Here is a 24,293-nt window from a genome sequence, read left to right as displayed (position 1 = left end):
CTATATGCACAATATAGATATTGTATATTGTACCGGAATAAAATGGTATAGGCATAAGAACCAAATGGAAAAAAATCGATCGATTCTATTCTATTCTATGAATCAGTTCCGTTGTTGAAGCCTGTCATTTTATTTCATTTTTTTGGCCAATGGGTGGAACCCAATGCAATGAAAGCATCAATGGTGTCGATATCAATGTAGATGATGCTGTTTCATTGTTTAACGATCGACATCATCCAAACACAATCCGAAAATCAAATCGAAAATAAGATACACATACACAATACAATAATGATAACGAAAGAGAAAGGAAGTGGAAATAATTTTTTTTTATTCATTTCGATGAATTCAATGAAAACCGACCATCATCGATGATCGATCAACAATAACAACAACAAAATCCCGAATGAAAATGAAATTCATTGGAATAAATAGAAGAATAGGATGTTTGTGTGTGATAAGATCAATAAATTACATTTTGGTAATGGTATCGCAAACAACAACAACAACGATATGAATGATAGATATTGTTAGGATGATGTATGTATAGTTTATGTTTTTTTTCAGACAGGAAAAAATATAAATTTAACCTATGGCACAATAATAACAAAAAAAAAAAAATGAAAATAAAAAACCAAATCTATACACATCACACACACACACATAGCAATGATATTCGTGATTTGGGTAAAAGAATTTGGGATAGTGTAGAAAAAAAAACATCATTATCAGTCACCAATGTATCGATGACTAGATAGTCAAAGACATACATACATACACGCAATAGATCAATCGACACGTACCATCAGAAGAATGTGTATGTGTGTACGGGAAGGGGGTGTTAGTAGAAAATAGATAAAAAAATAACTTTGTTCAATCATAATAATGATAATTATTCAATGTAATTTAGGCCATTATACAAAGATAAATCGTGATCAATCAAATAGAGAAAGAGAGAGATAGAGAGAGAGAGAGAGAGAGAGAGAGAGAGAGAGAGAGAGAGAGAGAGAGAGAGAGAGAGAGAGAGAGAGAGAGAGAGAGAGAGAGAGAGAGAGAGAGAGAGAGAGAGAGAGAGAGAGAGAGAGAGAGAGAGAGAGAGAGAGAGAGAGAGAGAGAGAGAGAGAGAGAGAGAGAGAGAGAGAGAGAGAGAGAGAGAGAGAGAGAGAGAGAGAGAGAGAGAGAGAGAGAGAGAGAGAGAGAGAGAGAGAGAGAGAGAGAGAGAGAGAGAGAGAGAGAGAGAGAGAGAGAGAGAGAGAGAGAGAGAGAGAGAGAGAGAGAGAGAGAGAGAGAGAGAGAGAGAGAGAGAGAGAGAGAGAGAGAGAGAGAGAGAGAGAGAGAGAGAGAGAGAGAGAGAGAGAGAGAGAGAGAGAAACAGGAAAAAAATGGAAGCTTTGTATTCATTTGGATTAATCAACTAACCAAAACCGAACACACACATAAGTGTATATCATTAATCAGAAGAAAATTATTATACAATACACACCACGGGTATGAAAACCGTAAAAGAATCCTCAAAACAAGACATACATATATAATTAGCATTCTTTAAACATAAATTCATCATCATTGTTCGATATATGTGATCAATGGCTTTAAATGATTAAAATTAATACTCATGGATAACTTGAAGATACATTTTTTCCGGGTGAATTACAATTCTTTCGCATGTGACGAGGAATGTTCGAAAAATAGAGAGAAAAAAAGAAACTATGTGGATGGAGATAAAATGAATGACACTGATTAAAATCATTTTTATCAAAAATGTCAATCATTTGGATCATTATTTCTTTTTTGTTTTTGTTTCTATAATCAATGTAATCAATATTGAAAAAAGAGAAAAAAATTTGTAAAGTTATTGAATTCATGAATAAGAATCGAGTGTGAGATGTTGGAATATTAATCAATGTCAATGAAGATTGATATTGTCAGATTGTTACATAGGATCAGCATGAAAAAAATGACAACTAGATGTCTAACGAATATAATTCAACTTCAAAAAAATAAATCTTTTTTTAATTTCATGAAAATCGAAATCTATTTTTCTTTTGTCATTAAACAATAACTAAGGATATGAAACATGAAGAAAAGTTTTCCTTGGAGATAACTTAAAGTTTTTTTTCCAATTCTTTTTCAATTCAAAATTATCGATAGATTTTGAAAATTCTTAAAGTTTTTGTTGTGATCTTTGACCAATAAATTGTTTCATATAAGAAGGAGAATCATCAAAGCTGTCCAGATAAAAATCACAAATAAAATGGCAACGTTCATCGACAATCAATTTTCAAAACTAGGCGTCGACAATCAGGAAATAAATATTAAGAAAAAACAACAACAACAACAAAAGACATTCAATCTTTATCACCAAAAAATACTTATTTTTTTCTCTTTTTGTTTTTTTTTCAATATTGTCAACTTCCACAAGATAAGATGACAAAATTCTTAGTATATCAACGGTCAATCACTACTTTCAAAGATTAACAACAAATAGTGATGCTCAACAAAAAAAAAAAGAAAAAAGAAAAAAAGAAAAAATCTCGAATTATAGAATAAATGGTTATTGCTGTTATTTGGTCAATATGTTTGTATTGTTATTGTTATACAACAACAACACCCAAATCGGACAAAGCAATCAATTGCCTATAGGGACAATATTCAACTACGATCGATCAAGTTTTTTTTTTTGGTTTGGTTTGGTTTGGTTTGTGTCTGAAAATATTCATGTTGACCACAAAAACTAAAACGAAATGAAAAGATTTTTGCCGCACCCGATTTTTTGTATTATTATTCTTTGATTCCTATTAGTTTATCGATGAATAAAATTCGGAATTTTTCAATGAAAAACAAAACGACTATCGTATAACGACAATTGCTAGTATGTATATGATCATCATGCATCGAAATTAGTAATTTTTGTTTAATTTCGTTTGTTTTGTTCCTGTTTTTTGATATACAAATACCGATACGAACTTTTGATAATTTCTACTCGTAGACCATCGAAATCTCATAATAATAATGGAACAACAACCATCATTACAATAAAAATAATCTGATTGTCCAACACACAAACACAAACCAAAAGCATCTATTCGTTTAGTAATACAAAAAGTCATTTCATCAAGCAAAAAAATATACAACAAAGACACACACACACACACACACACATAAATATAAACAGTGCCAATCAAAACTACTATAGTGAAAAAAAAATTCCATCAATCTTAGGCTACAAATATAGAGTGTTTCAATGGACACAAACAAGCGATCAAAAAATACATTTTAATGAAATCTAATGAAAAGAATTCTTGATCACCCTATATATGTAAACATGACATTGATAACAGAATTCTTATTTTTTTCGATTAAATTTAATCATTGGCTATCATTGTGAGACTTCGGAATAACATTCAAGAAAAAAGAATCGAGTAAATGATAATCAGAAATGGGTAAAACGAATTAAGACACAGACAACAACAAAAAAAAACGAAAAGAATAGGAATCATAATTTTCTCTGTTGTTGTCGATTGATTAAATTCCTATATAATACATTATAGATGATGATGATGATGATGATGAAATGACGATTATGATCATTTACTAAAGAAATAGAAGATTGTTTCATGTAATAGTACAACAAGAAATGGGCAGATTGAAGAAAAGACATTATAAACACACCAGATCATCATCATCATCTATCGAGTACATCGATCCATCGTTCGAATGATCGAAATAAATGGAACAAAAAAATATTGACAGAATTGAATTGAAAGAGAAGCAAAAAACCACAGAATTAAATTGCCAAAGACAATTAAAATTTAAAAAAAAAGAAAATCATAAAGTTTTAACAACAACAAAATTTCAATCTAATCGAATTTAGGCAATTTCAACATAAAGCTTTGGTTGAAATTTTTGTTGTTGTTATTCTCATTTTTGTCTAAATTTCTATGTATGAAGCCAGCACCAAATCGAACCACAGAATTGATGAGGAAAAAAAGTCGATATAAATTATCGAAATATAATTATAAAAAATGATAATGAAACGAACAAAGCGAATGAATTACAGTCATGACACAAAAAAAAAGAAAAAAATAATAAAGAAAAAGCTTTCTTTCAAAATGATAAAAAAATAAAATGATAAAAAAAGAAATACGACCAAAAAAAGAATCGATATTAAGCTTGTGTGTTGATTCAAAGAATGAGATTTTCTTTCTTTTTTTCAAACAACAATCAATAAATCTTAGCATCGAATGAAAAGAAAAAGAAGAAGAAAAAAAATTGGTGACATAAACATCCTTACAATCCAATCGATTCAATCATTGTCATATTTTAGTTGAAATTCTTCGATACATTTTTTTGTTAATATTCTATTTGCATCTGGACATCATGCAAATTTGACAACTTACAACCAATATTATAATAATAATAATAATAATATGTATGTATGTATGTAAGACATGGAAAAAAATCTATAAAATACGATAAAATGAACAAAAGAATGATGAATCTCAAAACGAAAATAAAGTAATGTTGAAAAAAAACTTTTAAGCTGCTAATCTATTTGTAATGGGAAACGAAATGGAAAATGGGATGAATGTGTGTGTGGTTATGTGTTTGTGTGTGTGTATGATAGACCAATAACGAAAACAAAAAACGAAGAAGATTCACATACAAATGGCATCCATTTTTCTTGTAAGTCTCAAGAAAAAAAATGAGTGGTAAGTAAATGTGAATGTAAAACTACAACCCAAAATGGAACATTTCAACAACCAAACAAAATGGATCATCATCATTATGATTTCTATTTGTGAAGAAAAAAAAACAAAACAAAACAATGTAATAGCAAAATGAGAAAATGGGGAAAGTGAAAACTAACTAGGTTTGTTTTTTTATTTATCAATGGAATTTTCCAATGTTGTCATTCAAAACACACACACACACACACATAAAGAGAGAGAATTTAGCAAATACATCAAGTGAATTTTGCGTGAGCTCGTTAAGGTTTTCTTTTGTTTTTTTTACTATTTTCGTTTACTATGTGAACCATTATCAACATTATTATCAAACGAGAAAATCAAACCCGTTTCGTATATTGCAATAAGCGAAACAACAAAAAAAAAAAAAAATTCAAACAAGCTATACCTTTTGCTAGCTAACGGACTATAGGATGTTGTTAATTACGACCGAAGATAGAATTAGAAAAAACAAGAAAAAAAATGGAATTCATGTAATAGATAAAATGACTGCAACAAAAAAAATCAATTGTAAGGTAGTGCAAAATAAGTATTAAAAAAAATTACCGGATAGAGCAATAAAATAATCCAGATCCAGGTTCTCAGACAAAATAACAAAAAAAAAACAAACTACAAGTGTGTCCACCATCACCATTATAAACATAAACATGATAATGATGATTATAATGAAAATATAAAGAAAAACTGGGTGTGTATGATGATGATATTCAATCCACATAATTTGTGGTTAGTATATGCTGGTAAGAGACGATAACTCAAACATACAAACGAACAATTGAAATGAAAAAAGAAAAAAAAATTGGGCCAAAACAAATAATGTGGCTAGAATTAGCCATTTTTTTTTCGTTTTCATTCTTTTCTTTTTCTTTTTTTTTCAACAGTCTCTATCTCGATAATATTACACATGACAAAATAAAAATTAACGTGGGTACAATACACACAAATTCTCACTAACACATACAATGTACACATGAGAAAAAAAAATTGTTCGGAAAAAAGGGCCAATCTATTCTCAATTAAAGCAATTATTAATTCTATACACGCATAGAATTTCATCGTTGTTATTGTCGTTGTTGTTGTTGTTGTCGTCGTCGTCTGGGTAATAATAGAGAAAAAAGGAAATTCAGTTTTATGAAAAAAACAGCTAGAATGTATGTTCGTTTGTTTTTCAAATATATTGTTCCATTGTATTAGGAATTTGTTTGTGTGTGTGTGGTACGTGTTATTTACAAGGGTTTTTTCTATAAATATTAATAAAAACAAGCAGCAAACAACAAATAGAATATTTTTTTCTTAGTTATCTTGTTTATTCTTGATGGACAGGCTTTTTCTAACTAAGATTTTTTTTTGTTTAGTTTTCTTTATATAAATGCTGATTCATCATCTGATTCTGAAAAAGAGTCAAGCAAAGTCGAAAAAAAATTGACTGGTCATTATTCATTTTATTAAAAAGGACCAATGAAAACAATGGAAGAAAAACTTCAATCTGCTCAATTTGTTTAAGAGTTGAAAATAAATTGTCAATGAAATTCACAATAATAAGCAAAAATGCATTCTTTTTGAAATTATTTTTTTTAACAACAACAATTCTTGCCTGTTTAGCATAATGGAGTTCAATTTGTTATTTTTTTTGTTGATGATGATGTTTTTTTTTGAAAATATTTCGTATTGTCATGAAAATTCTGATTCTTTTTAATAATTTTTTGTTCATTTATTTATGAAATTTTAAAATATTTGGCCATAGGCTATGTATAGAGATAAGAGAAAAAACAAAACAATATTGATATTGATGTTGATCATAATGACGATATAACCGGCTAATGTTAATTTCCTTGGAATAAAATAAAATAAAATAAAATGAAAGCAGATAAGAAAAAAAATATGACGTTGAATGAACAAACTCTGAAAAAAAACTGAATTTATCACATATGTAAAAACAGTGTATAAGATACATAAATACAAAAAAAAAAGACAATGATAATACATTTCTAATGGGTTTTTAATGGCTCCATATAAAATGTCATATTCAATCTTTATATTAGAAGTTCAAAGTCGTCATTATTTTGATGTAATAATAATCAGACTAAAATATTCTGCTAATAGTTATAATCACATAAAAAGAAAGATTACCGGACCATACCGAATGAGTAAAGAAAAAAATGACAAATTTTTTAGTGAGAAATAAAATGTAAAATATATATTAAAAATCTTCAAACAAGCCAAGACAATAAAAATAGACATAAAAAAAAAAAAATACGGAAATCGAAATTGTAGATAAAATTATTACACAACTATTTTTCCGATGAATATATCCGCCCTGAAAGAACGATGCATTCATATCAATTTTTTTTGTCTAGCTAGTTTTACAGTGAAAAAAAGACATGGCAATAAAATATCAACCAGAAAAAAATGCCAAATGAAAGTTATACACAAAAAAAATACGAATATCGAACACCAAATACAGATTAATGATGATGATGGCAGATGAATCCAACAAAAACAAAAAAACCGTAACCAATTTCAAATGAAAATGGTCCAACGAGATTGCATTCATTACCCTTAAAAAAAACAACAAGACAACATTTGAATTATGCAAATTTTTTTCTTCTCGTTTTTTACTTTGGTTGTTTTTTTTCTATATTCTTTGATGACATTTAATATAAAGCAAAACAAAACAGTTTCCATATCGTTTATCAACCATCCCAATGATGATGATGATGATGATGATGAAAAAGTATAGACCAAGTTTTTGTTTGTTTGTTTATTTTTTCCTACTCCCTTTCCGTTCATGGTTAAATGACTTTTTTCGTTTGTTGAATCAACAAGACAACGAAACGAAAAAAAAAAAATCTTTTGAAAACAAAAACATAACGGTTTTCAACAACAACAACAACAAAAAAAGGATCACATTCGGTAAACACAAACACATTCTTATAGTTTCAGTCTATAATTCCCTCTTTCTTTCTCTTCGGTTGTTTTGAATAAAACTTGAAATGATCAATTTAGGGCAATTTTTTATGTTGACTTTAAAATTTCTTTTTTTTTGTTTGAAAAAGAATCAATGAGAAATGAGAAAACTTAAAACAAAACAAAAAAATTTACTACCAAAAAAAAAATAAAAAAATAAAATAAAGTTGACTTAGAATGTGAGATGTGTTATCATTTTATTCAATGATAACCAAAAAAGTAACAATGGATATTATATTTTTCTCATCATCCAGAATGAAAAAAAATTCACACCAATTTAAATTACCATCAATTCAAATTAAATTTCCTATCGACTTTTTTTTCACTGTCACAGTATTTGTTTTTTCTTTTTAGTTTTGTTTTGTTTTAAATTCATCATCATCATCATCATCACCCTACTCGTCTTTGTGATTGGATGAAAGGAAACTAATGGCATCAACTGATCACGATCTCACCAAAAAAAAAGAGAATAGTCAATTATTAAGTATCGAAAAAATCAACTCTTTGACTATAAATTCTAGTAATTTTTTTTTCTTTTGTCAGCCATTACCCGTAACTAATTTCTATCGAAAATGATTCAAAAAACTGCACCAAAGTTTAATGTCAAAGTAAAGTAAACATCATGAGAAAATTACAACAAAAAAAACAACAACAAAAAAATCCATACCCTGAATCAAACTTGTTTTGCATGCGGGTGATTTTTATATAACCCAATGAACGACTGATTCTTATGACAACTCCATCCACAATAACGATAAAGTCAAATAACAATGAAAAAAACCATAAGAATAAGAGTCAACCCTCTATTAATTCTTAAATAGATAGGCAAAAGAATTTATCGTACATATCATCAAAATTGAAAGAAAAGAATAGATGTGCATAATGTTGCGTGTCATCATCATCATCACTATTTCGTAAGAATCTTGATGATAATCAAATCCATTCAAGAAGAAAAAAAAAGTAATGGAATGGATATAATCAAGCAAAGACGTAATGTTGAAAGAACAGAATATATAATTGTAAGCAAATAATATGCAAAATAAGGACTTCCGATTAATTGAATGTCTTTTTTTCAAAAAAATTTTTCATTGTCAAAAGATTGAAACAGTCAACATAAAATCTGAAGCTAAATCAAAACAACTTGCCGATTTACAAAGAATTTTTTTTTGAATAAATGAAAAACAATAAATTCATTGATGAGACGAATTTTGTTTTTTGTTTTGATTGGAAAATTGTCCCATGAGTGTCATGTGTGGTTATTGTGTTACACAAAATTCTAACTTTTCTGATAAATGATTATTATTACAATCATCATTTCCTATAATTTTTTTTTGTTCTGTTTATTTGTTTCGTTTGAAATTGATTCGATTTAATTTGATGATAAAGACAATTATCATCTTCAAAGTTCGTGTGTATAACCATTGCTACCAGAAAAAAAACATAATCAAAAATAGAATATGGATTGCATTGGGACCACAAAAAAAAATTCGACACCCATGTAATTAACCTATTATTTGATTTGATCATAAAATAAATTAAAGAATTTGAATCACATCAGCCTCATATGATACGAAAATCTTGCGTGATTCTTTTAGAACCTGGAATAAATATACTGTCATATACATGTATGTGTCGTATATGGAACGCATTTTGTAATGTCACCATATTTGATCTATTGTTTTTATTCAGTAGACAGGAAAAAAATATAATTTGACTTGTGAAAATCTCAAAAATTCTTAACACAGACAATATATTGCCATCTATTGGCAATCAGAAACATTTTTTACTGTTTGTAAGTGCCAGCTGATAATGCCCCGAATTTATTCATTCCAATGAATCATGGAAAAATTCGAGTTTGATCATCGACAAGCAATCGATTTATTAGTTAAATCGGCTATTCATTTACAGCTACATGCAGATACCATTTGTTCAGCTTGTCGATATATACATCATTTTAATGAATTTCTCGATAAAAATCTATCAACCATCGAAGATGAAGGTTCAAAATATGATATTGGTGTTGTTGTCACTGCCTCATTATACATTGGTATGTGTCATTAAAATCAAATGTTCAATTTAATAATTATGTATTGTTTTTGTAGCAACGAAAACAAAAGAAAATCATACACCGCTATCAGAATTGATTTCATCGGTGCATTTTCATCTAAAAGTCGAGAATAATCAAATTGATTACAAATCTTATAAATTATTACCAAAAGATTTTGATTATTGGAAATTACGTGATTCAGTTACCTATTTTGAGCTGTTAATGTTGCGAATTTTACGATTTGACCTAATCATTGATTCACCTCATAAATATCTTATATTCTATCTAAAAACACTAAGCAATTGGGTGAATGACAATGAAAACATTGAAAGACTATTCACACTTTCATGGTCAATGTTGAATGATTATTGTTGCTATCATCCACAATCATTACAATGGCCAGCCCATCATACAGCTTTGGCAACCATTGAATTGGCGATTGAGATTTCATGTCCTAAAATGAAAACAATTCTTCAACCAACATCAAGCTGCAATGATGATAGAGAATCTAAACATAATTCATGGTATACAAATTTCGATCAAAAACTTAAAAGTGATACAGTCACTCAAATCATCAATCAATTGCTTGAAATCAATTTGAATGATGAAACTAAAAAAATATCAAGCAGCAATATAAAATAGAAAAAATAATTAACCCTTGTCTTTGCCAATCCAATAATACTAAATGATGAATGAATAAAACGTATAGCCATACGAATGATGCATCCACAATGATGTATTCATGATATATATTGTAAATGTATACGGCCATTGCCATTCCCATCAGAATGATTGTTGAAATTTTCATTAATAATAATTGTTCATTTTGAATTGTGTCACACCAAATAATCCAGAAGGCGAGCAATGAATTCACTAATGTTAACAATATTGTAATGATCTTGTATAATGAAGATGATGATGAATTATCTTCATCGAATATTTTTGATCGTAATGTTTCACCAAAATTCAAAATAAATGTTATTATTTGAATCATTTCAATCAACATTAATAATGGTTCAATCAATTGTATGATAAAACCATAAGTCACTGTTGTTGTTTTTTTAAGCCAAGAATCGGAAACAGATTTTGTGATGCCACTCGATAGACCAATAATATTGGCAAATAATACTGCCAATGTTGTCGAATTAATAATCGAGAATAGAATCTGTTTATCCACCTAGGATTTGAAATGAAATCCGATTTAGAACAATTTCGGAATTATTGTTATTAAAAGTTAAAAAAAACTCACGGAAAAATAATGTGACAAAAATCGTTCGATCAAATCTACAAAATAGAAAAATACACACAACAATAGAGATTGATAAAGTACAAATTCGACATCATATAATGCTGATATCATAATCCATGACAAAGCAATTATGAATGGTAAGAATTTCAAAAATAATTGAAATTGCCAAATGAAGAATGATAAGAACATGATTAAAACAGAATAAAATAAAATAATAAATCGAATAAATTAAACAGAAAAAAATAAATAATAATCATTGGTTGAATTAAAGCGCCAAACATGATGACGAAAAGATTCGATTCTTCAACACTCATTCAATATTGGATATAAGAATGTGTCATCCAAAAACAACGTCACAACAGAATTTGAAAATTTCAAATTTGAATCATATTTTATTCAATAGATTGAAAACATTTCGAATTAAAATGTGATTATTTTTTACAAAAAAAATACGTTGAAAATTTGTTAAATACAATCGTGTTTAATATATAAAGATGAAAAAAGAGAAGGAGAAAGATAGAGATTTAAATTTAATTTTGTTTTTCGTATGTAATGTGTGAATTTTCAGAACAGAATTCGAATCATTTGAAAATCTATGAATAATAAATATATCTATAGTATGATAGTACACATATTATAATAATAACCATCAGAATCGTATCGACGATAACATTATTGAGATAAAGATGATCAATAAAATGATGCCCAAACTATCAGCATTACCAAAACGATCAAAATGATTGCAATGTAAATTTTGCACTGTATTTAGATGAAATGAAATAAAATGAATGAAATTAATAAGGAAAATAAAAAACAATGTCATGCAAAAAAAAATTCCGGTGCCTTAACGATATAAAATTGTTTAATTTTGGGGAAAATCATTGATCATTTGAAATACCAAACCAGATAACCGATTAAAAGAGAAATAGCGATCAATAAAATTAAGATGATTATAATTTTTTTCTGCATTAATGATGGTGATTATAAAATGATTCGGTAATCGTATTTGGGGAGCATGCATGCAAAATTAAAATTAAAATTAAAATTAGCTAATGAAATTGATCATGCGTAAGATGTTAATGAAAATTAGAATTATAATCAAGCAATGATTTAAATTAGCATTTGAGAGGTCAACATATATATTAATCAATCAATCAATTTGTAGGATGAGGATTTGTGAATGTAATTTTATTCATACCTTTCGAGCTTTTGTTTGATATTCCATTGCCTGTTTTAGTTTCTTCACGACCTTTTTCCACATAATCATGCGTTTCTTGCACATGACTTTCGATACGATTAATCATTTCACCCTTTTTTCACAAAATTTTTTCTTAAATTCAAATTAAAAACATTTGAAATTTACATACTTGATTTTCGACCAACGTGGCCATATCGACAAACATTTCATGTAATTCACGAATACTTTTCTCAATTTTGAGTATATCTTCATGTCTGGCTTGAATTTCTTCCAATTTTTCACGTGCTTCACGTGTTTCGGTTAGAAGCTATAAAGATCAAACCATTAAAATCATGATTAATGATAGATGAATAAAAAACAACATACACCTTGAATGAAAATCTCTGAGCTAGGATTGTCGAGAATTTTATCCAATTCTTCATTATCAATAACTTGATTTGCTATATAAAATTGAATAATTTTATCGGATTAAAATTCAATATTTTATTACTACAAAATTCAACATACTAATTGTTATTTGTCGACGTAATAATTCTTTACATTTCGTACGATATTCAACTTGTTCTGAATTGTATGCATTGATTACATCCAATAATTGCTGTCTCAATGTTTGATATTGTACTGTTCGCATACGATATGAAGCAGAATTTCGATCATTTTGTGTTTGACAATCAATCTCTAATGCTATTGATAAAAAGAGATAAGAAAAAAAATTGATTAAATCGTTTTGAAACGGAACAAAATCGAATGACTAACATTTTAGATTTTCTTTTGTTTTTTTCGATAACATTTTGAAATTGATATTTATATCTTCTAACTTTTTTTTCATTCCTGTTTTATGAATAAAAAAATTGAAATCAGCAATTAAAACCTTTTTTCATTCACTGACATATGGGCACTAACTTTCATCGGGTTTAGCCGATAGTAATATTTGTGAATGTAAATCTTTCATTTCTTTAATTAGATTTTCCATCTGTCTGATAATCTGACGAACATTTTCCACTTTTTCAATGAATTTTTCCATATCCATTGATGATATGATGACTGTACATTGTTCTTGTTCATTATCATCGTTTATTCCGGCTCGCTAAAATTTGAAACAAAATTATTTTGGATTATCAATATTTTAAAACAATACAAACCTCTTTAAATTCGGCAAGACGATCTCGAACCATTTTTTTGTATTGTTTTTTTAGGCTATTTTTTCCAAATATAAACATAAATAGGTTAAGCGATTAGCTAATTGGCCGGCATAAAATGGGCCAATCTTATTTAGAGATAAAAAAAACTGGAAAACTAAACAATGAGCAACCCCCCCAAAAAAAGATAATACAAAATGTGGAAATGAATTTTTTTTTATCAATGAAACTAATCATAAGAATTTTCAATCAATCATCAACATTGATGCTTAAAATTGAGGGAGGTAATTTGTCCTTTCAATCAATTGATCTCAAATTCATGGACACCAAAGACGGAAACAAGATAACAACGATGATTGCAACCAAATCAATTTTAAATTGTATTAAAACAATACAAAATTTATTATTATTGCTGATAAATCGTTAACAATTGTTTTGCTTATGAAAATAACCAAACCAACTGTTGCCAACCAGCTGATGATGGATCACGCATATTTAGCCAATGAATATAAAAAAAATTCCAAATGAGCAATGATAATCATCGGCTATAAACATGTATAGCAAATTGTTTCAAATAGTCGACACTAGATGGCTGGTATTTATTCAAGTGTTATTTTTGAAAAAAAAGAACAATAAAGAATTTGTTTTGTTTTGTTTTTTTTTTGATACGAAAAAAGAAAACTTTTTTTTATTTGAAATTTTCATTATTATAGATAATAGATAAAATTAAATTCAATTAAAATTTTCAAATTTTTATCCTGTTGATTTTTGCTGCAGTTTGTTGATGTTTTTTTTCCAAAAAAAAACAAGAATGAAGAAAAAAATGATGGTATTCGTGTGTCAATGTATTTATGTTTGTGTGTGTATGAATAGGCCAATCGATCAATTATGATCGGCTAGGTTGTTAGATAATTGTTTGTGTTCGCTGTAAAGATGGTCTCGTTCGATGATTGAAATTTAATTTTATTTACAGAATTACAATTTGTTTGGGATTGTGACACATAAAATGGGCATGACAATGATGATCATTAAGAAAAAAGAATCCGATGTTTCGATTTAATTTGGTTGATGAACAACAAATTTTTTAAAATTTTAAAAAAATATAGAATAACCACAAAAACAAAAATAACGGAAGAAAAAACAACAACATCAGCAATAATAACAACGAAAAAAAAGATTTCATTTAAGATTTTTGAAAAAAATTCAATTCAAATTAAAAAATCAAACAAGAACCGAACAAAAAAAAACCGAAAAAAAAAGACAAAAGATTTGTTGTTTCGATACAAGCACGCACGTATACAAATGTCATTTTGTTTGTTTCATAAAATCCGATTCTTTACAATAATCATGTATTTAGAATTACATCATTTTACCCCTTGAACTTTTCAATCACACCCACACACAAACACACACACACACACATATATATTGTTCAAAGGAGGTTCCGAAATCAACTGTAGGTGTAAGTGTTGATGTCTCTGAATTGAATTTCGACAAACACATTGATCGCCATCATTCTCATCATTGTCTAGTTATACACATGTTTATCATAATAATAATAAAGACGGATGTTTTTTTCACAGAAAAAAATTTTTCACCACCTACACGCACAGGAAATGGTTAAATTTTATTTTTTCTTGTTTTTTTTCAAATAATAACAATGAAATAACAGCAACACTCAAATTTATTAAAATTAATGCAGTAGGTGTGTCTGTGTGATGAAACTTTTTCTTCTTCTTTTATTCAAATGAAAAAAATTGATTGCAAAAATTGAAAAGAGTGAGGAAAGAAAGATAAATTTGAACCAAATAATGATAATGAAAACATTCAAACACCGAAAATACAAACAAACAAGCAACAAGGCTTAAATTATGAACCAGGAAAAAAAAACAAAATTCTTTAAGAATCTATCCTTCTTCCCTATACCTGAATAAATTCTGTCGATAACAAAAGAAAAAAACACACCGGAAAAAAACCTGTGGAATGATAATGAAAGTGAGAAAAAAATGAACAATACTTTGAATCCTGATTGTTGTTGTGGAAAATTGGTCAGTGAATTTGCATAAATGTTAAAGAGTTATACTGTCATATCGTAGTTGCTTATAAGTGGGTTTTGTTGATCTAGTTGAATCTGATCTTTGTGTCTGAGTGTGATGAAGAAGAGAATGTGGGATTCGGTGTTTCACAAATATGACTAAAATTTTCTGTTATTATTGTTTAAAATAAATGATTGAATCTTGTGTTTATCAATTCTTTAGATTCATTAATTTTTGTTTTTTGTTTATATATAGCAATTGATGTAATGTATATAATGAATGATGATGACAAATCACAACGATTATAAATGATAATGATGATGATGATAATGATAATGATAGATAATACAATAGATACAAATTCTCTCTGTGTGTATGTGTTTGTTTGAGTTTGAATGTCTTGAAAAATTAATATTATTGCCATTTTTTTAAATGTTTAAAAGTTTTCATGTCAACAATTTATTCTATTTGATTTCCTTAGATAAAAAAAAACTTTTTCAATCAATTTATTATTTTCATGAAAAAAAAACAAAAGACAAACAAAATAACTATGGTAGATTCAAATTAATTCTTCAAAAAAAAATTCTGTGAAGTTTTCCAATGTCTTGTGTGTGTGTGTGTGTGTATGTTAAAATCACAATTATATTTTTATTTAATTTTTTTTTGAAAAAATTTTTAAATTTTCATTCAAACTAAATTATATTTATTTGTTTGTTTTTTACATCAAACGCTGCCAGTGTAATCTATTATATTTCGGATTATTCAGAGCGTTCTATGTGTGTTTGTGTTTGTGTGTGTGCTGATTGTGATTTGATAAAATCTCAAAACATTCTTACGATATTTCAATGAATATTAAACTTTGATGACAGCCATTTTTTTTCTTCTCTGCAAACAAACGCATGAATTTTTATGAATTTTCTGGACGATAATCATAATGATGATGATAAATTTTTTCGTTTCACTGAGCACTGATTTTATTTTGAAATTTTATTTCATTTTTTTATTTTTATCTAATTAATAATTAATTGAGATCAAACATGAAAGTAAACAAGGTGTAATGATAATGATGTTTATTGATAAATTTATTATTATTTTTTTGTGCAAATCAAAATTTTTCCAAGACAAATGAAGAATTTTTTTAAAAAAAGATGCTAAAAATCAATTTTTATGAATTATGATGATGTGAATATTGATGTTTTTAATTAAAAATATTGCAGCACATCAATTATCAGAAATATATAAACAACAACAACAACAAACACACACAAAATACACACATACAGACACACATGGCACAAGAAGCAAAATTATCATTTGAATGAATTGAATGAATTGATTATGAAAAAAAATTTACAACAGACAAACAAATAAACAACAACAAAAAAAATTGATTGTGTGAATGATTTTAATCGCAAGAGAATCGAAACTATTGATTAGCATCAGCAACAGTAGTAGCATGATGTACGATGTTTGAAATCGATATAGTCATGATGTGATTTTTCCATTTTTTTTCTTGATAAAACATGTTGTTGTTGTTGTTTTCAAAATGTAGTGATCAATAGTACATTGATTCTCGGTGATTATTTAATCATCATTTTTTTCGATGAATTTTCGGTGGTCTAAAAATCAATTTGAATACTAGAATGGTATGAAACTTAGTAGTAATGAAACAACAATGAATGCAATGATGATCAAACAAATGATTATCATAATTTGTTTCTAATTTGTTTCGAAAAAAACGAGAAAAATAATTTTTTCCAAAAGTAAGTAAAATTCAATTGGATTAACAAAATTTTTTTTTCTATATCACATACCCTTCGTGCTTTTCGTTGATATTCCATTGCTTTTTTCGTATCTTTCACTGCTTCTTCAACATATTCCAATGCACTGGATACATGAAATTCGATTCGATCAATCATTTCTCCCTGAAATAAACAATTTTTTTTTGATTAGATTTTTCAACAATAAGATTTAAACGAAATTGAGAAAATGAAACATACTTGTGATTCGACCAACATGGCCATATCCATAAACATATCATGCAATTCTCTGATTGAATTTTCAAGCTTAATTATATCCGCATGTCTTGCTTCAATATCGGCCAATGTTTGTTTGGCTTGTTGTGTGTCGGTCATAATCTAAAGGATTTTTAAATAACAAAAAGAAATTAGTTGATTATATCTATTATCGATTAATTTCACTTACTCCTTGAGTAAAAATGGCAGGATTACCACTTTCGAGCATTTCTTCCAGCTCTTCATTAGTTGTCGATCTACCAGCTATTTTTCAAAAAAAAATGAAGAATTTAGCTTTCCAAAATAATTCAATTGTTATGATACATACTAATTTCCAATTGTCTTTGTATCCTTGCTTTACATCTTTCTCTATAATCTGTTTGTGTTTTATTATAATCGGTCATAACTTCGACAAATTTTTGCGATAACATTGAATGTTGCGTTTTACGTATACGAAAATCTGCGCTCATCATTGATGTCTGTTCCAATTGTTCAATGTTTTGTTCCATCACTATAAAAAAATGACAACATTTAATGTGATTAATAAAATGAGATGCCAGAATGATGATTAAAACACCTTTTAGTTTTCCTCGGACACGATTTGCCGTCCTTTTTATATCGCCCATCAAATCTTCTAGCTGTTGTTTGACCTCTGTGAATGTTAAAAAAATTATCATTATAAATCAATCAAACAATTGATTCAATGTAATTTCCCAAACAAAAAAACTTACTATCATCGGTTTGTGGTGCACTTAATATAGCTGAATGTATTTTCTTCACCTCTTCAACATTTGCTTGCATTTTTTCAATATTCTCGCGAATTTGTTCCACCTGTGTAAGAATCAATCGAATTATTTTCATTTTTTTAAAAAGTAAATTAAAATCACACTTACCTCCTGGAAAAATTCTTCCATATAGCCACCTTTTTCTTCCACACCAACGGCAACATCTTCTTCATCAACTTGTGCCGCTTTTAAAGCGGCCAACCTATCTTTAGTCATTTTTTGGTCTAATTTATTATTATTATTATTGTTTCTTCAAAAAAAATTGGAAGTTTTAAATTATTGATTTTTACTGCTTTTAAAAAAAATTATTTAATTGAATTTTGACTATCGTTGATTATGATTTTTGTTTTATTTATTTTGATGACTAGAATTCCAAAATTGGTCGTCGTAATTGTCACTTACTGACCATGTGAATGAATTTGTTTTTTCCACTTTAAATATTAATTATTTCAATAATAATAAGGCAATTTGAATTTTTTTTTAAATAATTTTTATCAGTATACAATTCAAGTGATAATAATAATTGAGTTTGATGATAATAATGATGATAATTAAAATATGAGAATATAGTGCGTGCATATAGTGTGTGTGGTTCAAATTACTTGTCGTCGATGAACGTCTGAACGATTTGTGTGGACTGGATTGTGATGTGTTAATGATTTTCGTCTGCTGATGAAATCTGATGTTGAAATCAATCAATTGTCAACAAATGAAGAAAATTCTGATGAATCCAAATCGAAAACTTTTTTTTGTTGTTGTTATGGCAGTAATTTTGTCATTCAAATTTCGAATGAAATGAATGATGATGATGGTGATGAAATTTGAATTAATTGATCTAAAATCAATCACATTAAAATCATTGCATTTTTATATTGATTCGAGAATTTTTTGTTTCTAAAAAATACAAACTTAAAAAGTAAGAAAAATAAGAAAAATTCTTTGTTTGATTGTCGTCGTCAGCAGTGTTAGCTGTTTAAAACGTTCATCAATTATTTTCTGACGTTAATCAATAGTTTATTTTTGTTGTTGTTGTTTGTTTTGATACAATTATTTTACAAAATCATCAAAACAACAATAATGAATAATTTTCATAAATCGAATAAAGAAAATCATTATTCAATTTGATTGTTGTGATTCACCATTATTCATAATCATTTTAAAACACATGAATCATAATAATTGCAATGGTTGATCATTTTAGATGTTACAGATGTGGTTTAAAAGGCAAATTCTACAATGTTTACAATGTATGCGTGAAGTAGAATTTTGAAGAAAATTTTGTTGTCGTCAATAATGATTGTGATAGTTGTTTGGTTTTGGTTTTTTTTCACACACACCCACACACACACACAATTCAAATTTGAATTATCAAAATTTGATGATAACATAGACGTTATTCATGTCAATTAGATGTGATGAAGAGAGAGAAAAAAAAAACAATTCATTTTTTCTCTCTACTATTTTTTTGGTCAGTTTTTTCTTCTATCTCGATTTCTTTCAACATTCGATTCCATTCACTCACCATTGCATAAACACATTCACAAATACACACACAGAAAAAAACCATACACACTCATTCAATCATTCTTCTTTTCTGGTCGAAAAAAAGTGAAAAAAAAGAAGCCAGAATTTGATGTGTTTCTTATTCGCATGCACATAACACTCCCAAAACGTTCGAAAAAAATGAACGAATGAGTCAAGAATGGAAAACCGAAATTCTGGTTTAGGATTCTGGAATCGTACGGTTGGGGATGAAAATGCTGGTAGTGTGTACTGTATACTATTTGGTTTTTCCAGTACAGAATTATCGTCGTTGTCGTCGTAATCATCTATGTTTTTCCCACTATCAACTAACAATAACTGTAAGTATTTTATTTCGTTGAAAACGGAATAAAAAAAATGAAATACAATGAGTGACGTTTGTTCGCTTCGTTTTCAATATAGCAGCAGCAGTAGTAGTGAAAAAAATAAGTGATAGAATAGAAAAAAATCGATAATTTTATGTGTGGATACTACGAACAAAAAAAAATTCGTATGGTGTGAATCAAACGATACGAACCGAAAAACACCACACCAAACGGATGGGCGTGATGGTCGTTTTTTTCTACAAAGGTCCATAATACAGACAGACAAACACAACACAAAACAACACCGTATGACTGATCATATCCAATGTTTGTTTGTTTGTTTGTTTGCTGTGTTTGATCTGAATTATTATCATCATTATCATTACGTATAAAATCTATATAACCCCATAACCAGAAAAAGTTGGACATATATTTACGAAACTAAATGTATTGCTATTGGAAATGCGAAAGAAAAAAAAATCCACTATATATAATTGTATGATATTTATGATAATAATTTTGTCGAATACACGTACCAGAAAAAAAATAGTAGCATTGTTTATAAAATGGGTCATGAGGCCAATCTATATACATTTCAATATCGTCGATAGAAGTTCCAGAATCCAAAAACAAACCATTCCGAATGATGATTCTATAGAATATGATGATAATATTCCATAATGGAAAAATTTACCGCTACTATTAGCATCATCAACAGCAACAACAGCTAAACTGGAACCATTTGGAACAATTTAAGGGTTCGTTTTGTTGCAGTTGTTCTTTTGTTCAGATGCTTTTGGATGGATGCAAACAAAAAAAAAATACAAAAAAAAAAACAGAAAACAGGGAAGTAAATAGAAAATGAAAAATTTCATCTTACATTGTGTAACGGCAATGATTTTTTTTTCTCCTTCTCTTTCACTATTGCTTTTTTTCATACATCAAAACATCAATGATAACAGCAATGTTAAAAAAATAAGAAAAATTCATTCACGAATTTCATTCTAATGTTATTGTCGGCTCTTTTTTTTTCTTATTATTCCAAGGATAATTATCTAAAGTATCAACATCATCAATGATGATGATGATGATGAAGGGATCAGAAACCGCAAATAGATGACTTTTATTCATACATAGAAAAAAATTCCGTTACAGAATTACTCCCCCCATTATTCACGCAGTTGTATTATTTTATTATATAAATCTCGGACTTGTATTTATTTGTTGTTCTTTTTTGTTGTTGTTGTTTTTTCTTTTTGGATCATGATGATGATTATCGGACATGAAAAAAAGAGAAAAAAAAGCAATTTCCAATTCTTGGCACGGTTAGCGGTTTTGGCCGTGAACGACAGAGGGAAAAAACTAGTAAACGATACAAAAGATTTTTTCCAAAGATATGAGATTGAGAGAAATCTTTGTTCTTTTCCTCTCGATGATGATGATCATCATCATCATACAAAATACTAAATTCCCTAAATCTTGACTAAATGACCACCACCACCAACACCACCAACCACCAACGATGACAACTACAAAAACAGCCGGAAAAAAATCACAGGATTGATTTTTTATTATCATTATTATTATAGCCAATAGCCACTGTAGAGAGAGAAAGAAAAAAAACAAGAATAACGATCACGAATCTTTCAAAACAACTATAACAACAACAATAATATTGACAATTAAATGACTTTACCGGAACTCTGTAACATTCAGAGAAAAAAAATAGAATCCTCATCATCCATAACATCATTATTATTAGAAAAAAAACATTAACATTGTTCCATATAAATTTATTTTGAAACTGTTTTTTTATTGCATTCCAACTTGGTTTGAATGTACAATTTATCAATAAAGCCATGGATTTTTTTTTATTAATTTGTCATGAAATAAAAGTTTCATACTCGATTAAATTGTGAATAATTTTCCGTTTTCCACATTGCAATATGGTCAAGTAATATATCTGACTTGTAGTAAGAAAAGAATCTAAGAACTGTCTTGATCTAGACGACAAAACAAAAACCAAATTTGTCAAACCAGCTGTCAGTATAGTCATCAACACCCAAACATTATAACATAACAATCTTTCTTTTTAATTGCAAATTAATGAAAAAAAAATTTGCTCAAACAAACAACAGAAAAAAATTTCGATAATGTTCAAAAGATTTATAGCAAACAAAACAAAGCAGAGATTCATTCTATCATTCAGTTGAATCGATAGATTTCATGTCACATTAGTTGCCCATCAATGGAATTTAACATTAGTTTTCAAATCAAGCTCACAGAAATTAACAAAAAGAGAATATATTTTTTTTATATGAATGGTCAGCATGAATTGGCAGAGAATTTTTTTTTAACCATTGTTTTTTCTTCTTTCTCTCTTTTTTTCAGTTCATATACAAAAATGATAATAATGAATAGAGAAAACAACCTGACCCTAATGAATACAAACAAATACAATTAAAATGATTGTCTTTTTCTCCCGCGTTCTTTTTTTGCTATTATTCAGGTTATTATTAATATTTTTATAAATAAATTAATTTTTCCACCAAAAAAACGGCAACACCATGATCATAATGACAATCATAAATCATCTAAATTTAAGTTTTATGATTTTTTTAAAACTATCATGAATTCAAACAATAAAAAAATATATAATGACAATATATCGCCACGTGTATTAGCCTTATGGTGATGATGATAAACCTTGAAATTTGACTATTCGATTAGCTAAAGAAATGATAAATATATTTCACCTACACACACACGTGCTATTATTACTTGTCAATGAAATGCAGCTGGTTTTTTTTATTTCCTATAGAACAATTTATTCATTTTTATGTGTTTGGACCTTTTTTTCATTCTATTGGTTTAAATGAATGGATATTTCCATCATATATGATATATATCCATAGCCATTCCATAGACAAGAACATAAAAAATAAATATTTTCTAGATGACAATTTACATTTTACCAATTGGGAATCTTCATCATCGAGAATTTTTTACAAATAAAAAACATACACAGGGAATATAAAAAGAAAAGAAAATTGAGTTCACGGACACAATTCGTTTATATACTAGACCCGAATCAACCAACAATATGAATGAATGACTTTCATTCATACATGCTAAACATTGAATATTTTGGACCCCGAATATCAAGATCTCAGTGAGACTATTTCGAATAGAGAAATTGTAATACAAGATGAACATGGATACCCACAATAGAACCGAAAAAGAATGATGAAAATACAATGGTTTTTTAATCATTGAGAATAGAAAGAAGCAGCAGCATTACAATACACAATTGGATACAATTTTCAAATATTACTGAATATATATGGCCAATGTGTAGAAATTTATCAAATATCTTTGGTCTCACGGAGCTTTTGGCGCCATCGTTAGGCTAGCCAAAAATATAAATTTGGTAAATTCTTTCAATATGCGTGTGTGTTTAGGGAAAATTTCCGTTCCTCATTCCGGTATAGATTCATTTGTTAGTTATATATAAACAATGATGATATGTCTGAAAAAATGAGCGGATGGCTGTCTCAGTTTTTTTCTGTTATTTTCGTTCATTTCATTTATACTCATATCATACACACTCAAAGCATATTAGTATTATAATACTAGATATAATAATGGGAAAATGATCCGGCCGCGCTGGCACTAGTGTCCGGTCGATTTTTTTTCCCTCTCTCCCATTCACTTTTTTCGAGCGTTAAATTTTCGTTTTCTTCACTTTCGTTTTTTCTCTCTGTCTGTCTCGTATTATGTCGGGTACTCATACAACTAAATATAAAACATTAGCCAAACGAAGAAAAGAAAATCTAGGCTTTTTTTCGAAATTGTTTCACCACCACTGTCCCAAATAAACACCTGAGTCGACTCTTGGGTTTAGGCTAATTTTCATTATTATTTTTAAAGGGATTTTTCATAGAAATTAAATTAGATTAGATATCTATCATTTAAATCTTTGTTGGCAAAAAAAGTGCAAAAAAAATCAAATAAATCAAGGTCAGAAGAAAAAAAAATTGGAAAATACTAACATTTTTGAATTTATGATTGCTAATTTTAATGGATTAATATGATCAGTAAATCATATTGGTGCAGAAATCATATAATTGTTAATAATGTCTTCCATTGTATGTTTGTATTCAAGTGATTAATCATTACTTGTCAATTGTACCTAACATTTTTTTTCATATTTTATTAATCAAAATAAAATTTTCAAACACAAAAATGATATAATTGTACCG

The 24,293-nt window shown here is 28.0% G+C and overlaps 4 protein-coding genes across 7 annotated transcripts in view; 1 reads left to right on the top strand and 3 right to left on the bottom strand.

Moving 5' to 3' along the window:
• The window catches only part of LOC113791893 (uncharacterized), a 51,439-nt gene extending 40,140 nt beyond the window's left edge, over positions 1 to 11,299 (bottom strand). The window contains exons 1-2 of the mRNA XM_027341742.2: positions 11,012 to 11,299; positions 10,419 to 10,939 (exon numbers count right to left, since the gene is read on the bottom strand). Coding sequence (XP_027197543.2) covers positions 10,419 to 10,939; positions 11,012 to 11,200 — 710 coding nt within the window. The 5' untranslated portion in view covers positions 11,201 to 11,299. The remainder of the gene's footprint in view (positions 1 to 10,418; positions 10,940 to 11,011) is intronic.
• On the top strand, positions 9,490 to 10,761 carry koko (cyclin Q). The gene is made up of 2 exons (XM_027341747.2): positions 9,490 to 9,762; positions 9,818 to 10,761. Exons 1-2 carry the CDS (start codon positions 9,555 to 9,557, stop codon positions 10,402 to 10,404), a joined length of 795 nt encoding a protein of 264 aa, XP_027197548.1. The 5' UTR covers positions 9,490 to 9,554; the 3' UTR covers positions 10,405 to 10,761.
• Positions 11,300 to 11,383: 84 nt separating the features above from the next.
• Positions 11,384 to 16,420, bottom strand: LOC113791895 (syntaxin-like). 4 transcript variants are annotated; one of them, XM_027341746.2, is made up of 9 exons: positions 13,801 to 13,856; positions 13,352 to 13,406; positions 13,113 to 13,296; positions 12,966 to 13,040; positions 12,717 to 12,893; positions 12,576 to 12,649; positions 12,379 to 12,516; positions 12,210 to 12,321; positions 11,384 to 11,770 (listed from the first exon to the last, which is right to left on the bottom strand). In XM_027341746.2, exons 1-9 carry the CDS (start codon positions 13,839 to 13,841, stop codon positions 11,661 to 11,663), a joined length of 966 nt encoding a protein of 321 aa, XP_027197547.2. In that variant the 5' UTR covers positions 13,842 to 13,856; the 3' UTR covers positions 11,384 to 11,660. The 4 variants fall into 4 exon arrangements, with proteins under 4 accessions (XP_027197547.2, XP_075679208.1, XP_075679209.1 ...); XM_075823093.1 differs by having other exon boundaries at positions 13,810 to 13,856; XM_075823094.1 differs by having other exon boundaries at positions 13,744 to 13,821.
• A 436-nt stretch (positions 16,421 to 16,856) lies between these two features.
• LOC113791894 (syntaxin-1A-like) lies at positions 16,857 to 19,392 on the bottom strand. Its single transcript, XM_027341744.2, has 8 exons — positions 18,293 to 19,392; positions 18,131 to 18,230; positions 17,977 to 18,051; positions 17,728 to 17,910; positions 17,590 to 17,663; positions 17,385 to 17,522; positions 17,199 to 17,309; positions 16,857 to 17,103 (listed from the first exon to the last, which is right to left on the bottom strand). The coding sequence occupies exons 1-8, from the start codon at positions 18,398 to 18,400 to the stop codon at positions 17,023 to 17,025; spliced, it is 870 nt and encodes a 289-aa protein (XP_027197545.1). The 5' UTR covers positions 18,401 to 19,392; the 3' UTR covers positions 16,857 to 17,022.
• Between the last annotated feature and the right edge of the window lie 4,901 nt (positions 19,393 to 24,293).

Source organism: Dermatophagoides pteronyssinus, unplaced genomic scaffold, assembly GCF_027571235.1.
Source record: "Dermatophagoides pteronyssinus isolate colony J.1.1.1.1 unplaced genomic scaffold, Derpt_VIB-CSIC_2022.12 sq0023, whole genome shotgun sequence".
Taxonomy (NCBI): Eukaryota; Metazoa; Arthropoda; class Arachnida; order Sarcoptiformes; family Pyroglyphidae; genus Dermatophagoides; species Dermatophagoides pteronyssinus.
Note: the sequence above shows the minus strand (reverse complement) of the source record. Positions and strands in the feature narration are given on the sequence as shown.

Coding starts and splice junctions, on each gene's coding strand:
- koko (XM_027341747.2), top strand. CDS start 9,555: ATGGAAAAATTCGAGTTTGATCATCGACAAGCAATCGATTTATTAGTT. Junction 9,763..9,817: donor CACTGCCTCATTATACATTG/GTATGTGTCATT, acceptor TTGTTTTTGTAG/CAACGAAAACAAAAGAAAAT.
- LOC113791895 (XM_027341745.2), bottom strand. CDS start 16,285: ATGCGTTTGTTTGCAGAGAAGAAAAAAAATGGCTGTCATCAAAGTTTA. Junction 12,894..12,965: donor AACAAAAGAAAATCTAAAAT/GTTAGTCATTCG, acceptor TTTTATCAATAG/CATTAGAGATTGATTGTCAA. Junction 11,975..12,209: donor ATCAAACAAAAGCTCGAAAG/GTATGAATAAAA, acceptor TCATTAATGCAG/AAAAAAATTATAATCATCTT.
- LOC113791894 (XM_027341744.2), bottom strand. CDS start 18,400: ATGACTAAAGATAGGTTGGCCGCTTTAAAAGCGGCACAAGTTGATGAA. Junction 17,911..17,976: donor TGTCCGAGGAAAACTAAAAG/GTGTTTTAATCA, acceptor ATTTTTTTATAG/TGATGGAACAAAACATTGAA. Junction 17,664..17,727: donor ACAAAGACAATTGGAAATTA/GTATGTATCATA, acceptor TTTGAAAAATAG/CTGGTAGATCGACAACTAAT.